The sequence below is a fragment of the Cyprinus carpio genome, chromosome B12 (assembly GCF_018340385.1).
Source record: "Cyprinus carpio isolate SPL01 chromosome B12, ASM1834038v1, whole genome shotgun sequence".
NCBI lineage: Eukaryota > Metazoa > Chordata > Actinopteri > Cypriniformes > Cyprinidae > Cyprinus > Cyprinus carpio.
The window spans coordinates 11,627,869-11,651,113 of NC_056608.1; the positions used below are offsets into that span (position 1 = coordinate 11,627,869).

General features: G+C 36.6%; 2 protein-coding genes across 4 annotated transcripts; both read left to right on the forward strand.

Moving 5' to 3' along the window:
- The first annotated feature begins 522 nt into the window (after nucleotides 1-522).
- On the forward strand, nucleotides 523-16,041 carry zc3h7bb (zinc finger CCCH-type containing 7Bb). The gene is made up of 23 exons (XM_042735361.1): nucleotides 523-770; nucleotides 1,738-1,798; nucleotides 1,906-1,942; nucleotides 2,056-2,253; nucleotides 2,369-2,527; nucleotides 2,620-2,629; nucleotides 2,710-2,780; nucleotides 2,871-2,930; nucleotides 3,037-3,079; nucleotides 3,204-3,454; nucleotides 3,555-3,855; nucleotides 5,664-5,722; nucleotides 5,838-5,937; nucleotides 6,046-6,207; nucleotides 8,728-8,933; nucleotides 9,039-9,139; nucleotides 9,269-9,450; nucleotides 10,734-10,810; nucleotides 10,968-11,206; nucleotides 11,416-11,521; nucleotides 12,655-12,763; nucleotides 12,884-13,017; nucleotides 13,121-16,041. Exons 2-23 carry the CDS (start codon nucleotides 1,740-1,742, stop codon nucleotides 13,157-13,159), a joined length of 2,703 nt encoding a protein of 900 aa, XP_042591295.1. The 5' UTR covers nucleotides 523-770; nucleotides 1,738-1,739; the 3' UTR covers nucleotides 13,160-16,041.
- An 829-nt stretch (nucleotides 16,042-16,870) lies between these two features.
- On the forward strand, nucleotides 16,871-21,822 carry tefa (TEF transcription factor, PAR bZIP family member a). Of its 3 annotated transcripts, none has more exons than XM_019066584.2 (5): nucleotides 16,871-17,130; nucleotides 19,297-19,653; nucleotides 19,858-20,066; nucleotides 21,394-21,605; nucleotides 21,736-21,822. In XM_019066584.2, the coding sequence occupies exons 1-5, from the start codon at nucleotides 17,055-17,057 to the stop codon at nucleotides 21,755-21,757; spliced, it is 876 nt and encodes a 291-aa protein (XP_018922129.1). In that variant the 5' UTR covers nucleotides 16,871-17,054; the 3' UTR covers nucleotides 21,758-21,822. The 3 variants fall into 3 exon arrangements, with proteins under 3 accessions (XP_018922129.1, XP_018922127.1, XP_018922128.1); XM_019066582.2 differs by lacking the exon at nucleotides 16,871-17,130 and adding an exon at nucleotides 18,400-18,801; XM_019066583.2 differs by lacking the exons at nucleotides 16,871-17,130; nucleotides 21,736-21,822 and adding an exon at nucleotides 18,400-18,801 and having other exon boundaries at nucleotides 21,394-21,609.
- The last annotated feature ends 1,423 nt before the right edge of the window (nucleotides 21,823-23,245 follow it).

Sequence of the window (23,245 nt, forward strand, 5' to 3'; positions counted from 1 at the left end):
AGTGCCACAGGCTGATTGCCTCCATGCTACGTTAATTAATTCTAAACACCTGCAAAAGATTCCTGAGGCTTTTAAAAATTAGTGCATAACTGAACATAATTATTTGAAGGTTGACTTTTTTTGTATTAAAAACACTTTTCTTTTATTGGTCGGATGAAATATGCTAATTCTTTGAGAGTTTTCATGAGCTGTATGCCAAAATCATCAGTATTAAAACAATAAAAGACCTGAAATATTTCAGTTGGTGTGCAATGAATCTAAAATATATGAAAGTTTAATTTTTATCATTACACTATGGAAAATAATGAACTTTTTCACAATATGCTAATTTTCTGAGAAGGACCTGTATATATATATATATATAGATATATATATATATATATATATATATATATATATATATATATATAGCGAGGTTTTTGGCCTTTGCTTTATGAAAGAGCTGGCAAGTTTTTGCAACGACAGGGGCTTCTCAGTTTTATTAAAGAAAATCACCCAAGCCCCTAGTGGCTGAATGCGTCACTTTGAACAAAAAAGGCTGCATCTCTCTGCCTTGAGGACCTCACAGTCTGGACTCTTTAGTTAAACTTGGGCGCAACTTGGGAAACCGACGCAAGTGGCACATGTTCTGCCCGTTGATTTGGGGGAGCCGAATGAATTAAAAGTATGATTTTGAAGGAATAAAACATCCAAACCTTTTGCCTGCTAGTTAAAGGGATTTACTGCTTTAACAAACAGTTCCTGTTGGAAGAGAAGATCTAAAATCTTAGGTGGGTTGAATGTCCTCCTAGCTACATAGCTGACTTTTGCAATGTAGACTAATTTGTATATAACATTTTAATAATCAAACCGCTCTTGTGTTTACTTTATCCTCTGATGTTTTATGCCAGTTATTATTAAGGTGAAAAAATCTTAAACGCGTCCTCGCTGCAGCAGTTCACGAAATGTAGCTTGCTAATTGGCTACCAGGAGAATTTAAAAGAGATTGTATACGATACTGTGTAGAAAAGGTCCGTTAGAATTTAATTATAAAATATTAGAGTCTAGGAAAAATGTTTTGGATGCCTGTTGGAACTGTTCTGTGTCGGCATGTAAAACTCATCATTGATATTGATGTAAACAAACCTGAAGTTGACAGCATTAGCAGGCTAGCTAGCATTAAAGCTAATGCTAACCCGAAGCCCGTGCAAGTTAACTTTCTCATTAGTGTGTTCCGCAGACACTACCCTTTAACGTTAAGTCGGTAAAATATGTTATATATTCTAAATTATATTGAAGAGTGTTTCAAGTACGACTATAGGATTGCTGGTATTTGTTTTTGATTTCAGAAGTCCGGAGAGAGTTGCATTAGCGGGTGTTTTTTTCTAGGCGAGTACGGGGACGAGTTGCTTATCTCGAATTTTAGGCCTTAGAGATGATATATCTGTAATATCTACTTTTTGTGCATATAATTATTTGTTAAATTACTTTATTGTGCTCAGTTATGTCTAGAAAAGTTTGAATCATTAATAGTTTCCTGATTAATTACCTCAACTATATTTTCTACACCAGTATATCAGTTTTAATGTTTGCTAGAATATTAAACACACACATAACTGAAATGTTTTACGTAACAGTTTGTGCTTTTATCTTTTAAAAAAAAAAAAAACACTTTTCATGTTTTGTCCCTACAAGGTGTATTTTCATTTTTACGTCAGAGTTTATAAAAAGTTGCTTATTGTTTGTGATATGTTGCAGCTATGGATCTAGAACGACAGAAGCGTAAAGAAGAAATTCAGAAAGCTCTGGGATTCATTCAGTAAGTGTGTAGACTTATGTGTTGCATTCCCATAATGCATTTATAATAGTAACTTCTTCCCCTCTACTCTGTTGAAATTTTGCTAAAAGTATTTTTCTTTTTGGCAGGTCATCTTTGCCTTTCCCTGAACCTGAAGGTTATGAGGTAGGATTTATATGTAATATCTCTGGAGAAAAATGGCCCCACCTAGATAATCCGTATTTATTGTATTTCATGATTTTAATTCAAATAGAAGCTCTCTTGCTTTCTGTTCTCAGGCATTCCTGACTCAGCTAGTATGTAATTTGCTGGATGAAGGTAACACAGTGTATCGTGATGGAGAGTGGAGACAGGCAGCGGTCCATTACAGCGAGGGTGTGAATGTAGCTCGCTATGCTCAGTCTGAAGCACTGGTCATTCCCCCTGAGCTGTTAGAGAGCCTTTATGTGAACCGGGCAGCTGCACATTATAGTCTGGTAAGTTCCATCAGCTGAGGATTTAATTAAATATAGTATGTGCAAATTATGTAGTGATTCAATAGTGTTGCAGGCAATTTCTGCAAATCTGCCTTCTCTTGTATTTTTTATTTAGGGGGAGTATGAGCGGGGCGTGCAGGACTGTGATAGCGCACTGTGTGTGTCGGAAGGCAGTCGCAGGGCACTCTACAGGAAGGCACTTTGTCTGAGGGAGCTGGGCAGACTCAGAGAAGCTTATGAGTGTGGCACCGGATGCCTATTAACTGCCCCTCACGTATGTTATAATATGCAGAATAAATAGTACATTAATCTGTAATTTGTGTTATTATTTATACAATCAAAAGTTTGAAATCAGAAGGTTTTTAGAAATCAGAAGGTTTTTTTTTTTTTTTTTTTTTTTTTTGTATATTTTTGTTTGTATTTTTTTTTTTCTTTTTTTTTTTCTGGGGAGGGGAGTGTGTGGTGTTGTTGATGATCTAGCTAACAAACTGGGTTTGAAAATCCGCAAAGCATACGTCAGCCCCCAGGTTTGTTTTTTAGATTGTTAGGTTTAAATATTAATCATTTGCAGTTCATATAGTTGTATTCATTCCAACATGCCACACTTTTTATTCCAGCTCGATTCTACAACATCTCCCACCGACAGCAATGGAGAAACTAATCCTCCCACAGGGGAGGCAAGTTTTACAAATAAAATGGTTCTATAAAATTAAAGCTGTTTTGTAAATTTGAGAAATGCATGGTTTTGATTACTTTAACAAATCTCCTTGTTTTTCTTTTCAGACCTCCTCAAATGGTCTTGAGTCTTTGAATGATATTGGATCAGGTATGTTATTTTAGATATACATACACCAGTATTTAAAAATCTAATTAAAATATGAGTACGTTTATGGATATTCATTAAGACAAAATGAATTGGGTGGTTCAGTGTTCTCATCTTTATCCCACAGATTTAACAAGTGCCCAGTGCATCCCCGCTCCTCTGGCAACACCAATCCCAGTAAGTGATGACCCACAGATGCCCTCACTGAGCCCAGTTGTGCCCCAAGATATGCCAGAAAGCCCAAGCCAGGAGCCATCGGGGCGGGTGCCATACTCTGTGCCTGTATCTGAACACATGGATGAATGTGTGATGAATGAGGACACCTCATGTCTGGACACGTTGCTGGAAAGTATTCCCAAAGGAGCTGAGGTCAGCGTGGTGAGTGAAATAGAGAGCTGTAGGGAGGGACAGCAGGACATAGTTGCTCAGTACTGGATTGATCAATGTAAAAGTACTGATTTTCTTATCTATCCATCAGAACTCAGTTCAAGGGGCCATTCCCACTAACCTACCAAACACTGCTGTGGGTTTGAGGCCTCCATACTCTCCAGGTCTCCCAGCATCCTCTGCTCAGCTCGCTACTCAATATTTAAACTCTGCTGTCAGTCCGCTCCCCCCACTGGAGTCCTCCTCAGTTCTAGGTCAAAGCGAAGCCTCTTCCCAGACGATGGACTCCCTCGGCTCCTATAGCTCTGGAGCTGGAGACGCTGCTGGGAAGGGGTGGTCTGGATCACTAATCACAGGAGGACTGGATTCCCTTTCTGAGTACACACTTCCTGGTGAGTGTTTTAATTTGAAATGTGATACACACTACTAGGGGTGTGCGATATGACTATTTTTGATCGTGGACGATAAAAATGTCTCCACAAAAATTTGCTTTTGAAGAAATATCGTAGTATCGTGCTACAGCACACATTCTATCAGCTGCAGTTCTGGCGCCTCCATCATATACTGTATGATGCCACATGCATTCACATCAGTGTTGACTCAGCGGTAGAGTTACTCTCACAGGAGTTACGCTCTCATTATTTGAATGTGCTTTTAAATGTTTCAGTCGTGTGCTGGTCTGACCTGTGCTTTTTCTGAGCGCCGCATACACCCGAAGCGCTCGCGCTAAAGCCTGTCAAACAGCGCCTGATTATTGAACTAAGTTATCTTTTGCGCTAATACTGTCAAAACACACAAGGTTTACATGTAGGTTGGTCATGTCTGAAATTGAAGTTAACAGCTGAGAGAAAAACATATAAGTGCCTGTATATTAGATGCGTGCAGGTTTTAAAGGGACAGTAGGACTATTAAACATGCGGCTTTAATTGTCTGTTGGATTTTTAGTTGTGCGGAATGTTTTTTTATTCTTTTCTTGTGCTGAACACAAAAGAAGATATTTTGAAGAATGTGGGTAAACAAACAGTTGCTGGTCCACATTTAATAGTAGAAATATCAATAAATACTATGGAAGTCACTGTGAAACAGCAACTGTTCCGTTTTCCACGTTCCTCAAAATAGCATTTATGTTCAGAAGAAGAAAGAAACTCATTCAGGTTTAAAACAACTTTTGAGTGAGTAAATGGTGGTATAAAAATAAAACACTGACAGAATTGACAGACAGATGACAGAATTTTTATTTTTGGGTGAACTATTCTTTGAACGATAATAAAACAACAAAACACAAAGAGAAAAATCACTCGCTGCTCTTGACTGAAGAAATTTAATACAGTTGAAGTGTTTTATTTTTATATATATGCTATATACACCTATTGTACCTGAAAATAAAGCACTGTTTGTTTTATTTGTATATTATGTGTAGTTGTAATGTGTATCTTTGTCATTCTTTTACCTTTGTTATTAAAAATAAGAACAAAGATTTTTATCTTCGCCCTATTTGGCCTAAATATCTGCCATTCTTTTTTTTTTGTTACCTTGGAAGACTTTGTCATTATAATAGGGAAATTAGTTTGGCTGTAATGCTCAGACAACTTGCAAAATACTAAAACCAACATGACAATGAATCGTGATAAAATCGTGAATTATGAAATTATGATATTTTTTCTATATCGCCCACCCCTACACGCTACCATTCAAACGTTTGGTGTTTTGGAAAGAAATTTGTCTGACCTGTACTTTTTTGTACTTTTATTTAGCAAGGAAGGATTAATTTCATGACATTCAAAATGCTACAAAAATAAATTCAGTTCCCACAAAAATATTACACACCACATCTGTATTCAACATTAATAAGAATCAGAAATCAGTAGAATGATTTCTGAAGGGTCATGTGACATTGAAGAATGGAGTAAAATATAGTAAAAAAAATCTGTGGTTGCTATTATAGGAGAATTTCTTTTGAAAATATATTAATATAAGAAACAATTTTTACATTGTAATAATATTTTACAATATTACTGTATTTTGATCAAGTAAATTCAGCCTAGGTGAGCATGAGAGACTACTTTGAAAAACAATAAAACTTTACTGATTTCATACCTGTAGTTAAATAATATATAAAAAGTCTTGACATGACAATAGTTCAATATTGATAAATCAAGTATTTTTATTCCATTCATTTTACTTTCTTTATTAATCTTAGGTGGACGAATCTCTCACAGTTTCATCCCCAGTTTACGGAATCATAATGCCTCCAATGCAGTGAGTACAAACTGTTCTGTATTTGTAAACTGCTCAGTCTTAATCAATATGTCTTCTTTGTATGCAACTTTAAATGGTTTGCTATCTATCACCTACTTGTTCTTGCTTCCAGCAGAATGGACCAGTTGGTACCAATCTTTCTCTGCTGTCACGAAACCCTCTGGCTGCCACACATGAGTTCAGACAGGCCTGCAATGCTTGCTACAGTCGCATAGGTATTGTACCTCTTAACTGTGTGAAATGAAAAATAAGATGCATATAAAAACTATTCCTAAACATGTTGTAGCTGTCTGAAAGAAGTTAATTTTTTTTTTCTGTATAAGGGCCAAGGGTCATGGACTACCATTATCAACCTGATGCAGCGCATCGCTGTAAGAGAGATGTGCTGCTCTGTCGCCTCAGATCCTCAGATGACCCCACCTGGAAGAGGGTGCGACCCCGTCCTGCTCGTAATAACTTCCTTGGGGCCTTTGTTCTCTGCAAAGGTATGGCTAAGTGTTTATTGAAGAATTGTGGAAATGATGTACTGAATAGATGTTTGGGATGTACATTATTCTAAGGCCCTGTTTACACTAGTGCATTTTCGTTTTAAATCGGCATTTTAGAATGGAAACAATCCTCGTCTACACTGGCATTTCCACTGCGTTTTAGAAACAATCTCAGTTTACACTACACAACCTAAAACGCATGTCACATGACCTTCATGCAGGTACAGCCATAGATGTGAATAGGTAGATTCCCTGTTATTTAGATCGCGGACACGTCTACGTGCTTGGAGCGATCGAATGGGGAATCTACCTATACATCTATGGATACAACAATGTGCATGATGTTATCGTTTACACAGTTGTCAAGGATACACAGAGCGAATGTGGGCCACGCCATCGTTTTCAAAAGTCTCTGTTTTGGTCTGTTTACACTGAAACACAACCCTGGAGTTTTCAAACGAAAACGGGGTCTATAGTGTTTTCAAAAGTCTCCGTTTTCGAGGGTCGTGTAAAGATTGTAAATGATGGGCGTAACTGTAGCAAAAGTTATGTGTTTTAAAACGAAAACGAACTAGTGTAAATGGGGCCTAAAATGGGTGTGGCCAGTGTTAAAGTCGGCTAGTGATCTAACGATTCACTTGAAATCCTGCTGATGCATGTGCATTGATCTTGAAACATGAATTTTCGAATCTTGCATTGTTTTGGCCAATAATCATTTAAAAATATTAAAAATCAAATGACTCTTGATTCAGAAAAGTGTATATAGTCAATATTTTAAAAAAATTCTAAGAATCGGCCAATACCGATCCAACACCAGCACAATTTTTTTTCATTTACACCAATATATAGAATATCAATACTGTGTTTGTGGAACTAATGGTCACTTTTTTTTTTTTTTTTTTTTTTTTTTTAAACCTTTGTTAAACATAATCCACTAAATACTCACTTCCTCATTACAGAGAAAAAGTACATTTGAATAAAAATACATAAGCTATGAACTTAAACTAGCTGACTGTATAATTTAGCAGCAAAAACAATATCTTGAAAAAAAATCTTTGGTGCATATTATGCAATTTAAACATGTTTATTCTGTTAACTATTTGAATTCTTAAAAAATACATGCATGAAAATAAGAGAAATCATAAGAAAAATAAAAGCTTCTAATAATCTTTCTGTGTGCAAAACTTTGATAATGTTAAACGCTTGAAACAGAGCGGCACAAAGCTCTTATGCACATCTAGGGTGCAGAATGATGTGCTTGAAGCAACATGCACTGCACTCCACACGCTACAAACAAAGATCAGAAAAAAATGAGAGCGCAATGAAGGTTGTCATTTTATGCGAATCCCTAGACCTTTATCTACACATCAAGTATTATAATGGAAATATATCATCTTGGAGAGAGTTTTTCCGTGCTGACTGTCATAACTGAACGTGACGTGCTGTTTGAATGCTGAGCGGATAATGACTGACAGCTGCAGCAGAAGGAAGATCAATTTCTGTAAATATAATTCTGTCCCTCACATTAAGATATAGAATGGCTTCAGATGATATAGGCTATACAGTACATGAAAACCAAACTGGTGCTCTTCTGTTTCTTTTGGTGTATGACTCCCCCTTGTGCCCTATAAAAAGCACAATAATTGCGGTTGTCTGAAACAACAATTATGACTCCCCCTTGTGCCGTATAAAAAGCACAATAATTGCGGTTGTCTGAAACAACAATTAGATCAAATAATCGCTATTAGACGGTTACTCTCATTGACTCTCTCTGCAGAGCAGCTGTGAGCACACACTTTTACTCGCATAGTCAGTACCAGAAAATGGCTGTACAATAGTGCTGTGGTGGAGTCAAGAAAGCTACCAGTTCATTAAAAGGCCACTACTAAAAAAATACTATAAAAATATTTTCCTGTAAGAATAAAGTGGTATAATTTTTATTCGAAGACATCTAGGATATAGGGAAAAACTGGAAAATGATAGGGAATTTTGGTTCAGCAGTACCAGAACATGGTACTCATGGAAAGAAAATTTAAAGGGTGGAATATTTTCCAGGTTTGTTCCTAAAATATTTTAGCACTGCACTTTTTGGGTATACATCCAAAATAGTGTGTCATTTGTTTGGCTCTAAAATATTTTATCAGCACATTGCACTCTTTGGTATACATCCAAATAACCTTTATGTACATTTTTGTTAATCTTATGAATGCACTAAAAATATAGAATCAAATCTGTAATTGAATTGAATTCATTGTGAACAGCAATAAATCAAATTATTCTGAATTTGTGAAATCAAAATGTGCAAATCAAAAACATGTGAATTGTGGATTGATCAATTTGCTGTTTGCCCAACGCTTAACACCTCTAGAATCTACTCATGCTGGAAACAGATATCAAGATCTCTCTTTCTTTTTGTTTAAAAACTACTTATATGTACATATGTTATATTATGTTAATTTATAATTTCATAATGATAAAATTTAATAATTAAGCTCATTGATCCTTCTCTCTTTCCAGAGGTACAAGAGCGTCAGGAGTGCCAGTATGGTGAAAACTGCACTTTTGCCTATTGCCAAGAGGAGATCGATGTTTGGACTCAAGAGAGGAAGGGAGCTCTAAGTCGTGAGCTTCTGTTTGACCCTCTGGGCACCAATGAACGACGGGCCCTCAGTGTCACCCGTCTCCTTCAGCTCCATATGGGCATGTTTATGTTCCTCTGTGAGGTAATGTGCACCTTTATATTTAATGCCTGTCTCATAGCTAGATATGTTAGATTCTTGCTTTGATATGTTGTTTAAGTGATTATTCCGGCCTCTGGCTTCCTGTAGGAATGTTTTGACAGTAAGCCTCGTATCATTAGCAAGAGAAGCAAGGAGAATCTTGCTGTGTGTTCCAACCTCACTGCAAGACATCCCTTTGATGATAACAAGTGAGTCTTTTTTTTTTTTTTTTTTAGCTTTATTGAGACTTGGATCGCTAATATGATTTTGCAGCACATAAACAGCCATCACATCATATCCTCTCTCATATGTTTGTGTGTTATGATGCTGTTTAACAGGTGCCTGGTGCACGTGGTTCGCTCAGCAAACGTGCGCTACAGTAAAGTCCGCCCTCTTCACCCACTCTGCCAGTTTGACGTGTGCCGCCATGAGGTGCGATATGGCTGCCAGCGAGAGGACAGTTGCTCCTTTGCACATTCAGTTATAGAACTCAAGTGTTGGGTGCTTCAGCAGGACACAGGTACATAAAACATGCTATAATAATGTTTGTATGCATGCACACTTCAATCTGCTATTTTGATGTATAATCCATAAGCTCATGTATATGTGTTTAAGCTTTTTATGTTTTGAATGTTTAGTCCATTTAAGAAACCTTTTGATTAATTTGAAAAACAGTTGATTTCATCTTTTTTTTTTTTCAGTAAGTTTTTTTTTTTCAAGAAATTAATACTCAGTATGCATTAAATTAAAGTGACAGTAAATACATTTGTAGGATTTCTAATAATTGCTGTTGTTTTAAAATTTTCTATTTTTCAAAAATCAGTTTTTTACAAAAATATAAAGCAGCACAACTGTTTTCAATAGGGATGCATCAATCTTAAATTATTATTTTTTTTTTTTATAAGTTTTTTTTTTTAATATAATGTAGAGCAGCTGTTAGGCCCACGAAAGGCACAAAAAACATTATAAAGCACCATAAAGTTTTTCGTGCACTATATTTTAAGCATTCTGAAGTGCTAATGTGAGTATCTGAATATTTAAGTCAAGTTCACGTAAACTCTTCTCCCCGCTGTGTTGGTGTCTGTCATCCTCCATTCAGCATTCAAACTGCGTGTCGCATTCGGTTACTACAAGTTCACGTAACACAATAACTCTGTTTTTTTAAAAGAAAACGCTCAATAAATTATAGCACACATATAATACACTACGCATCAGTATCTCTTCTCTTTTTTATGTGGAGCTCTGCGCGCTGTGATTCTGTTTTGCTTCAAGTGGATCTATGAGTTATTTGATTCTTTTTTTATTCTAGTGTTTAATTCTACACTCGGGATATTTGTTATGTTTTTAAAAGAAATGTCTTTTAATTTTATAGTATATATTTTATATATATATTTAGGCTAATTGTTTTTTATGAATGCTTTTTACAACAATACAAAGAGCAATGTGTAACATTTTAGCAGATTTAGTCCTACACCGCAACTTTTATTTGTTGCCCACTAAATAATGTTGTTTCACTAAATGTTTAGTTTAGTTTAATGTTTTTATAAAATTATTGTGCACCCATGATTTTTCTAGAATATCTTTTACTGTTGAATTATCTACTAACCTAGTTTATAATAGTATTTTTTGTCATAGATTATGATTAAGACTAAATAAAATTAATTAATTAAATAATATTAAAATAGGAAGGAAATGACTGTCACTTGTGCCTTTTTTGCTCCGCACTCTGGTTCATTATTGTGTGTTTGACAGGACAATTGAAAGCAACTGATGGTTTTTGTTTGTGCTTATGTGTTGGGTCAGGTATTACCCATGAGGAGATGGTGCAAGAGTCTAAGAGACACTGGCACAGATTGGAACAGAATGCACAGAGACAGAAGGTGAGGTCGAACAACAACACTGTGCTGTCTCACAAATGCTCATCTTTGATGGGAATCTTGTCTTTTTATTGGATTGCTTCTGCCGCAGATTTGATTTTACGTCAGTTTTGTTGATTCAAGTCTAGTAAGTCTGTCTTTTTTCACTTGCCATCTTCAGCCCATGCTCGGGCCCCACCAGCCCAGTGGGAGCAGCAGTAACAGCAGTGCTGTGGTCTCCGGAGGAGGAGACGGCGGCCTCGGGGGCGGAAGCACAGGAGGAGGTGGACTTGTAGGATGCGGTCGAGGGCGAGGCTTGAATCTGAAGATGAAGTTTGTATGTGGACAGTGTTGGAGGGAGGGCCAGGTCAATGAGCCAGACAAGTCCCTGAAGTACTGCACTGCCAAAGCCAGGCACAGGTTAGCTTCACTTATTCAAGCAGGCATCATCTTACCACCAGGATGCACATTATGTGCTCATTAAAAATGAATGTATCTTTAATGTTTACTGGAACACATGTAATATGACTGCTTTTATTGGACACAGTAGGCAGCAGCTTTGCCTGAGGTCAATAACAATGGTAATTGGTGTAATTATGGTATAATGCTTTGTCTATTCTTCTTTCCAGCTGGACAAAAGAGCGCAGAGTGTTGCTAGTGAAATCATTTGAAAAGAAAAAGTGGGTGGTAGTGCGACCGCTGCCTTTTTCCCGTACCTACCCCCAACAATATGATGTAAGTCAGTCCTTTGTTGATTAAATTATTGTGACCGTAAACAGAAACTGTTCTGTCAGGTTCTTCAGACAAGCAGGTTTTAGTGTTGACACCGAGCTGCGGTGCTGTTTTCACATCTGTTAAACATCATACAATACAATATTTATGGTAATAGAAGTTATGTCTATTGTTAATTATACAGAAATATTTATTTTCTAAAGTTTCTATCAATAACAATTTCGTATCATTCTTTTTATACACATGACGGGTTGAATACACATTTCTAGCAAATATCTTAATACTATTGTAATTATTAGGGTTTGGTATTGGTATAGATTTCTCCATTTGATTTGTATTCACAAGTTATTAATTTGATTTGTGAATATTTCAGGTACATGACAGTTTTTAAAGGTAAAAAGTGTTTAATAACTAATCCTGTTAACTATACAGGGAACTTTCTCATTACTATTATATTAAATGTTAAAATGAATAACGGCACCAAAACATTTCTTCAAAACGTATCTGAACTGTTTATTTGTAGATATAATCATCAATTTTTGATAAAAACTGAACAAACATTTAAATGAAACATAAGGCAGTTTTTTTTATTAACTCTATAATCATGTTTCTACTCCAATTTGTACTGAATTATAATCATTTAGACAGCTATCACAAGAGATTTCTTCAAACTTACATTAAATGATTAAAACATCACTAACAGGTAACGGTACATGTTATATATAATAGAGTACATATATTCAGCTTTATGATCCCTATAGAGGTTTTTTTTTTTTTTTTTTTTTCAGCTATCTTACGAGTTACTAGCGAATGTTTTAAAAAAGTTATGTTTTTTTTAATCAAGCATATCTTCTGATATTCATTAACTAGTATTAAAGTGGAATAGGTCATTGCGTCACTCGCTTTCTAAGTTGCCACTTGAACCGCGATGACCTCAGTGATCTGTCACAATAAAGTGTCAGAATTTCATGAAAAAATTGACATTTTCAAAGCTGAGACTTTTTTCTTTTTATCAAAGTTTAAGTCATGCAAGTCTTTCACATTTATTAGAAATTAAGTATTATTACATAATTCCTGTGCATTTTTGGCTCATACGTTTTTGCATTTTTTTTTTGACTATCCATTTGTGCTTGCAGATGTGTGTTCATGTCATGAAACAGAAGAAGTGCCACTATATTGGGAACTGTTCTTTTGCACACAGTTTGGAGGAGCGGGATGTGTGGACCTATATGAAAAACAACAGCTGTGAGAATCCATTTCTTTTAACTGAATGATTTAAAGCTTGGTGGGTGTGATTCACTGAGGTTTTCATAATCCATTAATGCGTTTTAATACAAGCTGTGGATCTCTCTGTGCTCTCTTAAGTGAGAGACATGCAGCAGATGTACGAGATGTGGCTTTCACTGACCAATCAGAACCGGCGTACAGACAGCAACTTAATGACTCCACCTCCAGAGGAAAAACAGATCGCCATGCCAACTGATTATTCTGAGTCAATGGTGAGTGGTTGCAGAAGAAAGTGGTTTGTTAGTGTGAAAAACTGGAAAGCTCTTATTTTTTTTTTAACTGCTTTATCAGATCTATCTGTGCTCTTTTTGACAGGTCGGGCGACGGATGTCTGGTGGTGGAGGGGATCTGTGATCTGGGCCCGAAAGTGTGTGGTTGCAGGCGGTCTGGATGAGTCTTCCTGTTCAGATGTCAGCTTCTAAGGCCCTTTCCCACTCTTTCAGTGCCACTCTGGGAAGTACTAGGCTCTGATGCCCTTCAGGGCAGAGCGCCTGACTATAGGACTAACATTGTGATCGTTGCCACATACACACCCCCCACATGCTTCTTGACCCATTATCAAACACATTCGCCCACTCACTGACATGACACTTGGCACAGGCTCATAGGGTGTCATGTGAGTGCACACTGGCACTACTTTTACAGCTAACTCAAGTAAGGGCAGTTTGTTTTTACGTTCCCTAAACACATTTCTGAGGAGTTGAAGATCTATTCCCACAGTGCTTTTTAAACTCAAAACCAAAACAGACTGGTTGCCCCCGTATTAAATCAAAGCACCTGTCATGAAGGCCACTCATGTTTCAGTCAAGTATGTAGTGACAGATATCAGATTGAAGTTATGAAGTGGTGCTCAACTCTGTGTTCCTGCCATATTGGTAGAAGAGTTTGAATGTACAGCCATAAGTGGCCATTTTCAAGAAATTTGAGATTTGTTCGGATGTCGAATGTATTTGATAAACAAAGGCAATTAATAATGGACTAACTAAGTAAAAGCCACCCCAAATTGTATAATGCCAGTCACAGGTCTTGCACTGACATGCACACATTTCCTCATTCTTACCATTTGCACTGAGTGACAGTTTGGCAGTGCTTGATGAAGAAGGGCTGTTTGTAGTCTTGAGTGATCTGACAATTTGGATTGAAAATACACTTTGTATTAATTTTTTTTTTTTTTGATCGAGTGTTTGGAGGTTGGAAGATGCTTCCGTGTTTGTTCATTCAAGATATTAGATTGGGATTTGAAGTGCATAATCTGTAACACCCATAAACATGCTACTAGGAGACTCTCGTTCGCCACAGTTCAGTAATAGCTCATTAGTTCTCCATATGTACCATCTATTGATTTCATATTAAGAGCATAAACGGAGACGCATTACAAGAATATAGGCAGAAGAGCTGTACTTGCCCTGCCTATGTGTAGTTATATTCATAATATACTGTCAAGACATGCAGTGCACCTTGTCCTTACTTTCAGTGGACATTATATATATATATATAAATATATACACAAAAACACAAATATATCTACTATATTGGCATACTACTAATGATTATTGATAACTTAGCAGTTAAGCTTAATTAAGTATAACCTTACCTTGTATTGATTACATAGAACTTCTTGTTATTGAGCTATGCTATATGACATGTATTGCTGATTAGATGGTTAGTGATTTTTTTTTTTTTTTTTTTTTATGAGTCATTCCAGAAGTGTCCGATTTGTGAGGTCTACATGAGAATTTGCTGCCCCAAACTGCCTATAAATGCTATAGAATGGTAATCAAAGCACCCCGAGATTGGTTTGTTTTAGAAAATAGAATCAAGTTTGTACTTTGCATTGAATTTCAGGGTTTAAATGACATGTGAAGGAGCAGATTTGGCCTGGTAACAGATTCCAGTTTGTGGAGATTGAGAGGGACGTTCTGGAGTGACCTAGTACGCTTTACCGAGGGATCATATTATTACTACTGCTATTATTATGATGATGACAGTGATGATAATGATTGCCATTATGACTACTTCTATCTTCCTATATGCTATTGATATATGTATATGTTAATTGCTATGTATAACACTTTAAATATATGTATCCATGTATGAATATGATACTTAACGGTGAATTATGTCTATGTATGCTTAGTGAGATGTCCAGAATAGAGGAATTGAGATCCTAGGGTAGTTATCTGTCTGTTTTCTTTCAACCTAAACAATGAAAAGCAAGTGACACCATTAACATTTAGAGTGTCAAGCTTTTGTGATGTGTGTTAGTTACTGTCAGTTTTCTGAAACCTGGGATCTCTTTTCAGAGGGTTTACAGAGTGGTTGTAGTGAAAAGACATCACGCCTTAGCTACTGTCCTCTGCACCACGTTCTTGATTGTTTTGATTCGATCCTCAGAGTGCTATACTGTGACGGGACACAAAGCATACATGGATATTTATGTTTGTCTGCATAGCGGCTTATATAATACATTTATATACGATTATAAATACCTTAACAAATAATCCTACTCTTTCAGTATAATGAGATATACACCGTTAGACAACTTGTTTAAAGAAATAGGGGAGGGAAGTGTATCGTTAATGTTCTCTGGATTTGCAATGGAGACTGGTTTTGCACATAACTCTCATCTGAAATTTTCTGAGGAACGTGATCATGCGGAGATGGTAGAGTTGAGGTAGTGAGCATAACCACTGAGAGAGAACACACCCTGAGAGCAGAGAAGCTCAGTTAACAGTCTCTGTTGATCAAACATGGGATGAAGTTTGCAATCATTCATATTCTCTGGAGGCTGCAGTAATTGTCATTTACTCATTCTCATTCGAGTTTATTTTATCACAGAACTGGAATGTTCTGGGCTCTCTGGACTTTGAAACTAAGAATGGTTGGCCATTTTAAAATGACCTTTATGTTGCACACTTTCTAGACGAAGTGTAAAGCAGAAATATGTTCATAATAATTCATGTTCTGCCTGAAAAGACAATGTGGGATTTAGCAAATGTTGGATTATATCAGTTGAGATGTTTCTGTTGGGTTCATTTTTCACCTGCTTAGATAACCAGTAAAAATCAGGGTTTTGAAAAAATGAAAAGGAAAAACAACAATGCCTCTTTTTGTACTGTATTTTTACATTTGTTTGTTTTGTTTCTCCTTTTTCTCCCTGGTTGGAAGTGAAATATTGATCACAGTGGACCAAATCTCATGAAAGCGTTCAACAATAAATAGACTGTTTTAGAAAATGTGTCTGAATTTATTCATGTTGATTCAGCTGTTAGCCTTGAGGCCATCTCTGTTCTAGCATAGTTCTAGTGTCTACTCTCAACAATAACAAAATACACTTTAAGAAATGCGTTTCAAGTTTGTAGTGTGTATGTTATATTGATCACTCTGCACTACGTATATTTTCTCCAATCAAATGCTTTCTAGAATGAGAAGTCACCTCCCTTGAAACCTGACTAGCATGTAGACTACTAAATAGTATGCAAAAAAGCAGTATGGCAAATAAATAGTCTGTACAATTAGGCTGTATTCATTGAACAGTGAGTGAACAATACCTAGATAGCCTTTTTAACTAATTTATTTTTGCCTCTGCGGTTAATAAGTCGTAGGTCAAAGATGGTAGATAAATGCTTGGAAACATGCTGATACTACATACCTATGAAGAATGCAATTCATCAATAGTCAGTTAATACCTGAATACAGTACATATTCTGAAATATTTCAAACCTAGCTAGGGTTTAATTTTCTTTTCGTTTTCATTAAATCTTTTATTCCGAAATCTTAATCCTACTAATTATTAACACTTTAAAAACAAGACATAAGGTCTCAGTCGCTGGAAAGTGAGTGACACTGATAGCGCAACCGAACTGTATCTCTACTCTCAATTTCATAACACTGATGTTTCAGACTTAGATAACTTGACTTCATTCTTATTGGCTCGCGAAGTGAATGCACGCGGCTAGTATGACCAATAAACTACCGCGCCTCATTGACTATTAAACAACTTGCACACTGAAACGATATCCATTGGTCAAAATGGTCATCCCTATGGAAGTAAGGCGATTTGAGGCGGGACTGGTTAAGTAACTTCGTGGATACGACTGACCTTGTGACCGCAATAAAAAGTTTGAGAATTCTGTGTGCATCAATCTACTCTTAATGTGAGAGAGAGTTTGAATAAGTGGAAGCTCTGATTAAGCGTCTCCTGCATCCAGCTTTTCCCCAGGTCTTGAGAAACTAAAACTGGTTTGAGATGTCTTCAGAAATTCCGGAAATATTCAAAACCTTGCTTGAGTTGCCCTTCTCTGTCCCTTCGCTTGATGACAACGGTAAGATTTTTCACTATTGGCTCAATAGAGGATTGGAACACACCTAATTCCCACTACAGAGTGTGCAATACATTTGGTGTACTGCAGGATTGTAGTTGTGATGTTGAATACAACGTACGCCATGCATGAAGTAGACGTGTTCAAAACAAGACGTGCATTGACTGTATTTCCTGTTTTATAATACTAAGTAATGCATTATTTTAGATGAACATCATTGAGAAATAGTTTGCTAACACAAGGTTTTGGATGCATTATTAAGTGGCAAAATTGACTGCATTTGCAATTAAACTACGTAGTGTCTGTTCTAATTTATATCTTAATTTAGCAGAATTATCTTATTCATAGTCTTATTGATTAATGACAGCATGCGGACTGTATTATAAGAGTTTTTGTAAAGATATTGTTTTTGTAAGTAATTTGCTAAATCTTGTGCAGAAATGTACAACTTTTTATTAAGTTATAAAATTATGAAAAAAAATCATCTTCTGGATAGTATGTTTTTGTAAATTGGCATAAAGACGAAAAAAAAAACAAATATTAAAGTATGCAACCGTAAATGAAATGTGCAAAACTACATGCATAACACACAAAGAACGTGTAATGCAAGCGCTGACTGTTAATTTATAACAAAATATAGAGCATGAAGTGTGACCGGATAACATAAATTGCACATCATCTGTCGTAAACCCAAGGGTAAGGTGTTTGCATCCTAGTTTTACACGTGAAATATTTTTCCTATACCTTTGCTGCCTCGTGATTGGTCTGTATGCACACTGTGCGTGCCAGGAGTGCGCGTGCGAGGCCATGTGGCAAACCTTTTAAACTGGTTAAGATATTGGGTACACAGACAGTTCTCCTGCGGGGCATGATCTAATTAGGTGCAATGACGAAGCATATTATCGTTTTAATCCCTGACACTGTTGTTATTAGTGCTGATTAAGTTAATGCTTAATAAAAAGTGACCTCAAAGGTCACTCGTACAATGAAAGCGAGTTTATATGGAATAAATTGGTAAAAGGCATGTGATTTTAAAGTTTTATATGGTATGTACGCCCACAATTTAAACCCAACTGTGTCATCCATATGGGTCTCGTGACACGGTGTTCTAACACATTTGTGAAAATATATTTAACCGTTTTGACCTGTTTTTATACAGCCTATGGTTTTGACAGACTGATGGGGGGGGGGGGGGGGGGGGTTGGTTTTTTTGACCATAGGCTTTTGACGTCAACGACACACTGACACATTTCCGTGTCATCGCGCCTATTTAATTATTCATGAGAAGAGAGCGCAACCAACCTATGCGCATCCAAAAACACAGTGTATGTGAATATTAAAACACACTCTCCTGTAGCTAACTGCGGAATCGGGGCAAACACAGAAGAAAAGAAAGGGTGCAAACCGGCGAGCTGATTTCAGATTAGATTTTTATTAGTACATAAGTCATTGAAAACATTATAATTTTCCTGAATAAACTAAGTTAGGAATTTTTACGTTATCTTTAAAGTCACGCTATTCTCACGCGCGGCACGACAGCGTCGGTCAAAATGGACGTGGACCCTGTTTCCGTCTCGATAGACGCGGGCTCTGATGCTCCTTCTCCTGCCTTCCCAGTAGTTTTAAGGAAAATCATGGAAATTCCGCCGCCGAATCTTCTCGAAGGTGAAGACGGTAAGTGCCTCTGCACCAGTCGGCGCTTGCGGTCTGTGCGCGCTCTGTCGCCGAATTATTGTCGAATGCATCGTGTACGTTAACACAAAAACAGCCCAGGACACTTTTCTCAGTGTGTAAATATAGACCGTGTTTGTTTGTGTTATTTATAACAATTTTCACGGACCTTAATGTTTTGCATTGTCGAAAAACTGGATCGAACTAGTGATGTCCGCCTCGTGAATGAAGTTTTTTGTTTTGTTTTGTTTTGTTTTTTGGGGGGGTATTTGAACGACACTCAAGAACAGATTAATCCAGTCACAAGATGAAACTGAATACAAATTTTTTTCTTTTTCCAAATGTGCACTTTTAAATCTTTATTATTGATAGAATGTACCATTCATATTGTTAACTTGATTTTTTTTAAGCTGAATTTATTTTGTTGACCCTTGCCTAATGTAAATAACGTGTAGATTTGGAATTTGAACAAAACATTACTGTGTTTTTATATGACAGAAAATGATAAAGAGAAAATCTTTGAGGATGTGGACTCTGGAGGGGTCAGTGGAATGGGACCATCAGCTGCCTTAACACCTGCCATCTGGGAAAAGACCATTCCTTATGATGGCGAGACATTCCACCTGGAATACATGGATCTGGAGGAGTTCCTCATGGAGAATGGCATTTCTGACGCAGAGGATGAGGGTCTGCAAAAGAGTCTTGCGAAAGAAAACGCACAACTGACAACTGAAAAATCGTCCACAACCTCTACAAGCAAGACAGACCCAGCAATCTCTCTTATGCCAGTCCTGGAACTGGATCAGTGTGAGGAGGAAGTGGTCTCCAGCTCTAGCTCAACAGACACCAAATCAGGTCAGCAGAGAAAACAGAACATAGTGTACTTTCTGTCACAACACACTTAATCCATTACACAGTCAAGCTGTTTATCATGAAGATCTCAACAGCAATTAATTGATATTTAAACATATTCAGTTGAAATAGCAAAAATGTCTGAAACTAATGAAACTACTAGAATTTGATTTAATTTCATAACTGGAATTCACTGATTCACCACAGATGAGGAGCGTGTGACGCCAGAGCCCATTAATCCAGATGATATTGAGGTAGAGGTCCCCTATGAGCCAGATCCCACAGACCTTGTGCTGTCCAGCATACCCGGAGGTGAACTGTTCAACCCTCGCAAACACCGCTTCTCCGAGGAGGAGCTGAAGCCTCAGCCTATGATCAAGAAAGCAAAGAAAGTGTTTGTGCCTGAGGAACAGAAGGTAAACACACAGTCGAACCTTCCTCAGGGTTATTATACTGTATTTAACTAAAACCATTTAATTAAATTGATGTACTAAAATAAATGAAAAATGAATAAATACTGTATACACATTTAAAAAAGAACTGGTAAAAATGACAACAACAAAAATTTTTACCATAAAAGTATAAACTGAAAAAAATTAAAACTTATTTCAAATATTAATATAAACTATATTCACATCTCAAAAACACTAAAAAAGCCCTGACTTTAATATGACCATAATAATGAATAACATTATACTTAAAGGGTTAGTTTTCCTAAAAATGAAAATTGTCATTAAATACTAACCCTCATGCCATTCCAAACCCATAAGACCTTTGTTCATTTTCAAAACAAAAAATATATTCTTGATGAAATCCGAGAGCTTTCTGTCTCTGCATAGACAGCAATGCAACTGGCACGTTCAAGGCCCAGAAAGGTAGTACGGATATCATTGAAACAGTCCATGTGACATCAGTGGTTCAACCATAATTTTATGAAGCTATGAGAATACTTGTTGTGCGCAAAGAAAACTAAATAACGACTTTATTCAACAATTTCTTCTCTACGGTATCAGTCTTCGATGTGCGTTCACGAAAGTACCACGACGCATGCGTGTGGTGCTTCTGACGCAGGAGCCAGTGTTCTGATGTAGAATCTGGATGGGCTGCCCCTTGTTTACGAGCTGAGGAATGCACATGCATGCATTGTGGTACTCTTGTGAACGCGCATCGAAGACTGACACCGTAGAAAAGACATTGTTGAGTAAAATCTTTATTTTGTTTTCTTTGCGCAAAAAAAGTATTCGCGTAGCTTCATAAAATTATGGTTGAACCACTGATGTCACATGGACTACGTCAACAATGTCCTTACTAACTTTCTGGGCCTTGAACGTGTCAGTTGCGTTGCTGTCTATGCAGAGACAGAAAGCTCTCGGATTTCAGCAAAATATCTTAATTTGTGTTTCAAAGATAAAAAAAAAGGTCGTACAGGTTTAGAAAAACATAAGGGTGAGTAATTAATGATGGAATAAATTTTTTTTTTGGTGAATACAATCTGGATGGGCTGCCCCTTGTTTACGAGCTGAGGAATGCACATGCATGTGTCGTGGTATTATACAGTTACACCCTAAGCGTAAAAACACAATGAGATGTTCTGAATTCTTTGTCAACAAATATGTGAACGTGTGTTATGTAAAAAGATAATAACAGTTGTATTTTCTAACAACACAGGGTTCATTATCAAAATAGAGCGAGAAAAAAATCTTGTTCCCCAACATTTGATTTTATGTCCACTCACTATTTCAGGACGAGAAATACTGGCAGCGGAGGAATAAGAACAACATTGCAGCCAAACGTTCACGAGATGCCAGGCGCCTAAAAGAGAATCAGATCACAGTACGAGCAGCCTTTCTGGAGCGAGAGAACTCTGCTTTGAGACAGGAAGTGGCAGAGTTGCGCAAGGACTTTGGGCGCTGCAAGAACGTTGTGGCACGCTATGAAGCCAAATACGGACCGCTGTAAGGGACAAATGTGCACGCATATAAACATAATCAAAACAGCCCCACTCAGAGTTAAAACACAGCAACTCTTATGAAGTAGTACTGTAAATAATGTGGTGATTAACAACCTTTTCTGTTCTTTTTCAAGTGCACCGGCTGAAGACTTCTAAACAATTATTGATTTATTTGCATTTATGAAAGGCAATAAATTAATAATGGTGTGGAATGAAGAGGAGAAAACAGGAGATGAATGAATATATGATTCAAACTGTACAGCTGAGAGATATTCATGTTCTTAAAAAATCCTGTCAACCACTATTATCAACATATCCCCTTCATTTTAATCTTACTTCAGTTTAAAAGCACACTCGTCTATCTCCAATAGTCTTTTTTTTGTAATGCACCAAGGTTAAAGAGGTCTTCCCTCTCTTGTTCTTGTTTTATGACAAGTTTTATAATATCAAAGTAGTTTTAGTTTTTTTTTTAAAGCACACTCTTTATTTTTTATGATTTAATGGTATTGACTTCAATATACTTTCTTATATATACCTTTAGCATGTTTATCTTCGACTACTCTGAAAAATTACATTAATTCTAAGAATTCCTTTGGCAAATTTGGTACAGGGTACCAAGTGGTGCATTTTGCCTGCAAAAGTAGAAACAAGATGCCATTATTGAAATTCGGGGAGAATGTATCACATTAATAATGTATCATTACAGAAAACGGTTAAAATGGAAACAAAACTGTTAGCAAGAATTGTAAATTTATCATGTTTTGTGCTGCAAAATACATAGTTTTTTGTCTTACTGTCAGCAAGTGCTGGAATTATGTGCTCTGTATATCTGCGAAACTTAAAAAATATTTAGATTTGGTTTAGTGTCTTTCATAATAACTGAGTAGATCCTCTAAAATCCTACCTTGTTTACTTCATCATGGTCATTTGCCCTTTATGGGACTCGTGGAGGTCAGTTTATGTACAGAAATAACACTGACTGTTCTTGTATCTGCTTAGAACTTAGAAAAACAAATGAAGTGCTGTTATTGTTTTTCATATGTATCATATGATGTATATTTTTTCAGATAACTTCAAATATTTTACAAAAAATGGCTTTGCAGTGTGAACCACACCATTCATAGCTCACACTCAATATGAATCCGTGACTTCAGCAGAGCGCCTGTTTATGAAGGCTGCCTAGTGTTACATATCAGAAAAACACAGAACCACTCCAAATAAATCATTTGCATATTTGTGGTCTGTAGGCGCTTTTTAAAAGTGTGCCTACTGTTTGTCATTTCTCCTTGAGCTTTCTTTCTGATGAACTAGAAGAAAACTCAGTTGCATGAGTTTGAGATGCCAATTTTGTTGCAGTAAGAAATCTTTGTTTTGTCAGATTTGAATGTTTTTCAAATTGTCACTGTTCTTTTGGGAGGAATGAATTCTCTTTGTAAGTCTTATAAACGTTTTTATTTTCTGACTTGTAGATGTTGTCTCTGCGTCTTGTCAGATGTTTTGTGTTGTACATATTATTAAAGAATTTAAAAATGTGCCTTGCTTGCATGTCTTGCATTTCTAACAATATGTAACAGTGTATTTGATCAAAAAATGCCTCAGAGAATTATGACTAACTGAATCTCAAATTTCAGATGAGAGGAGCGT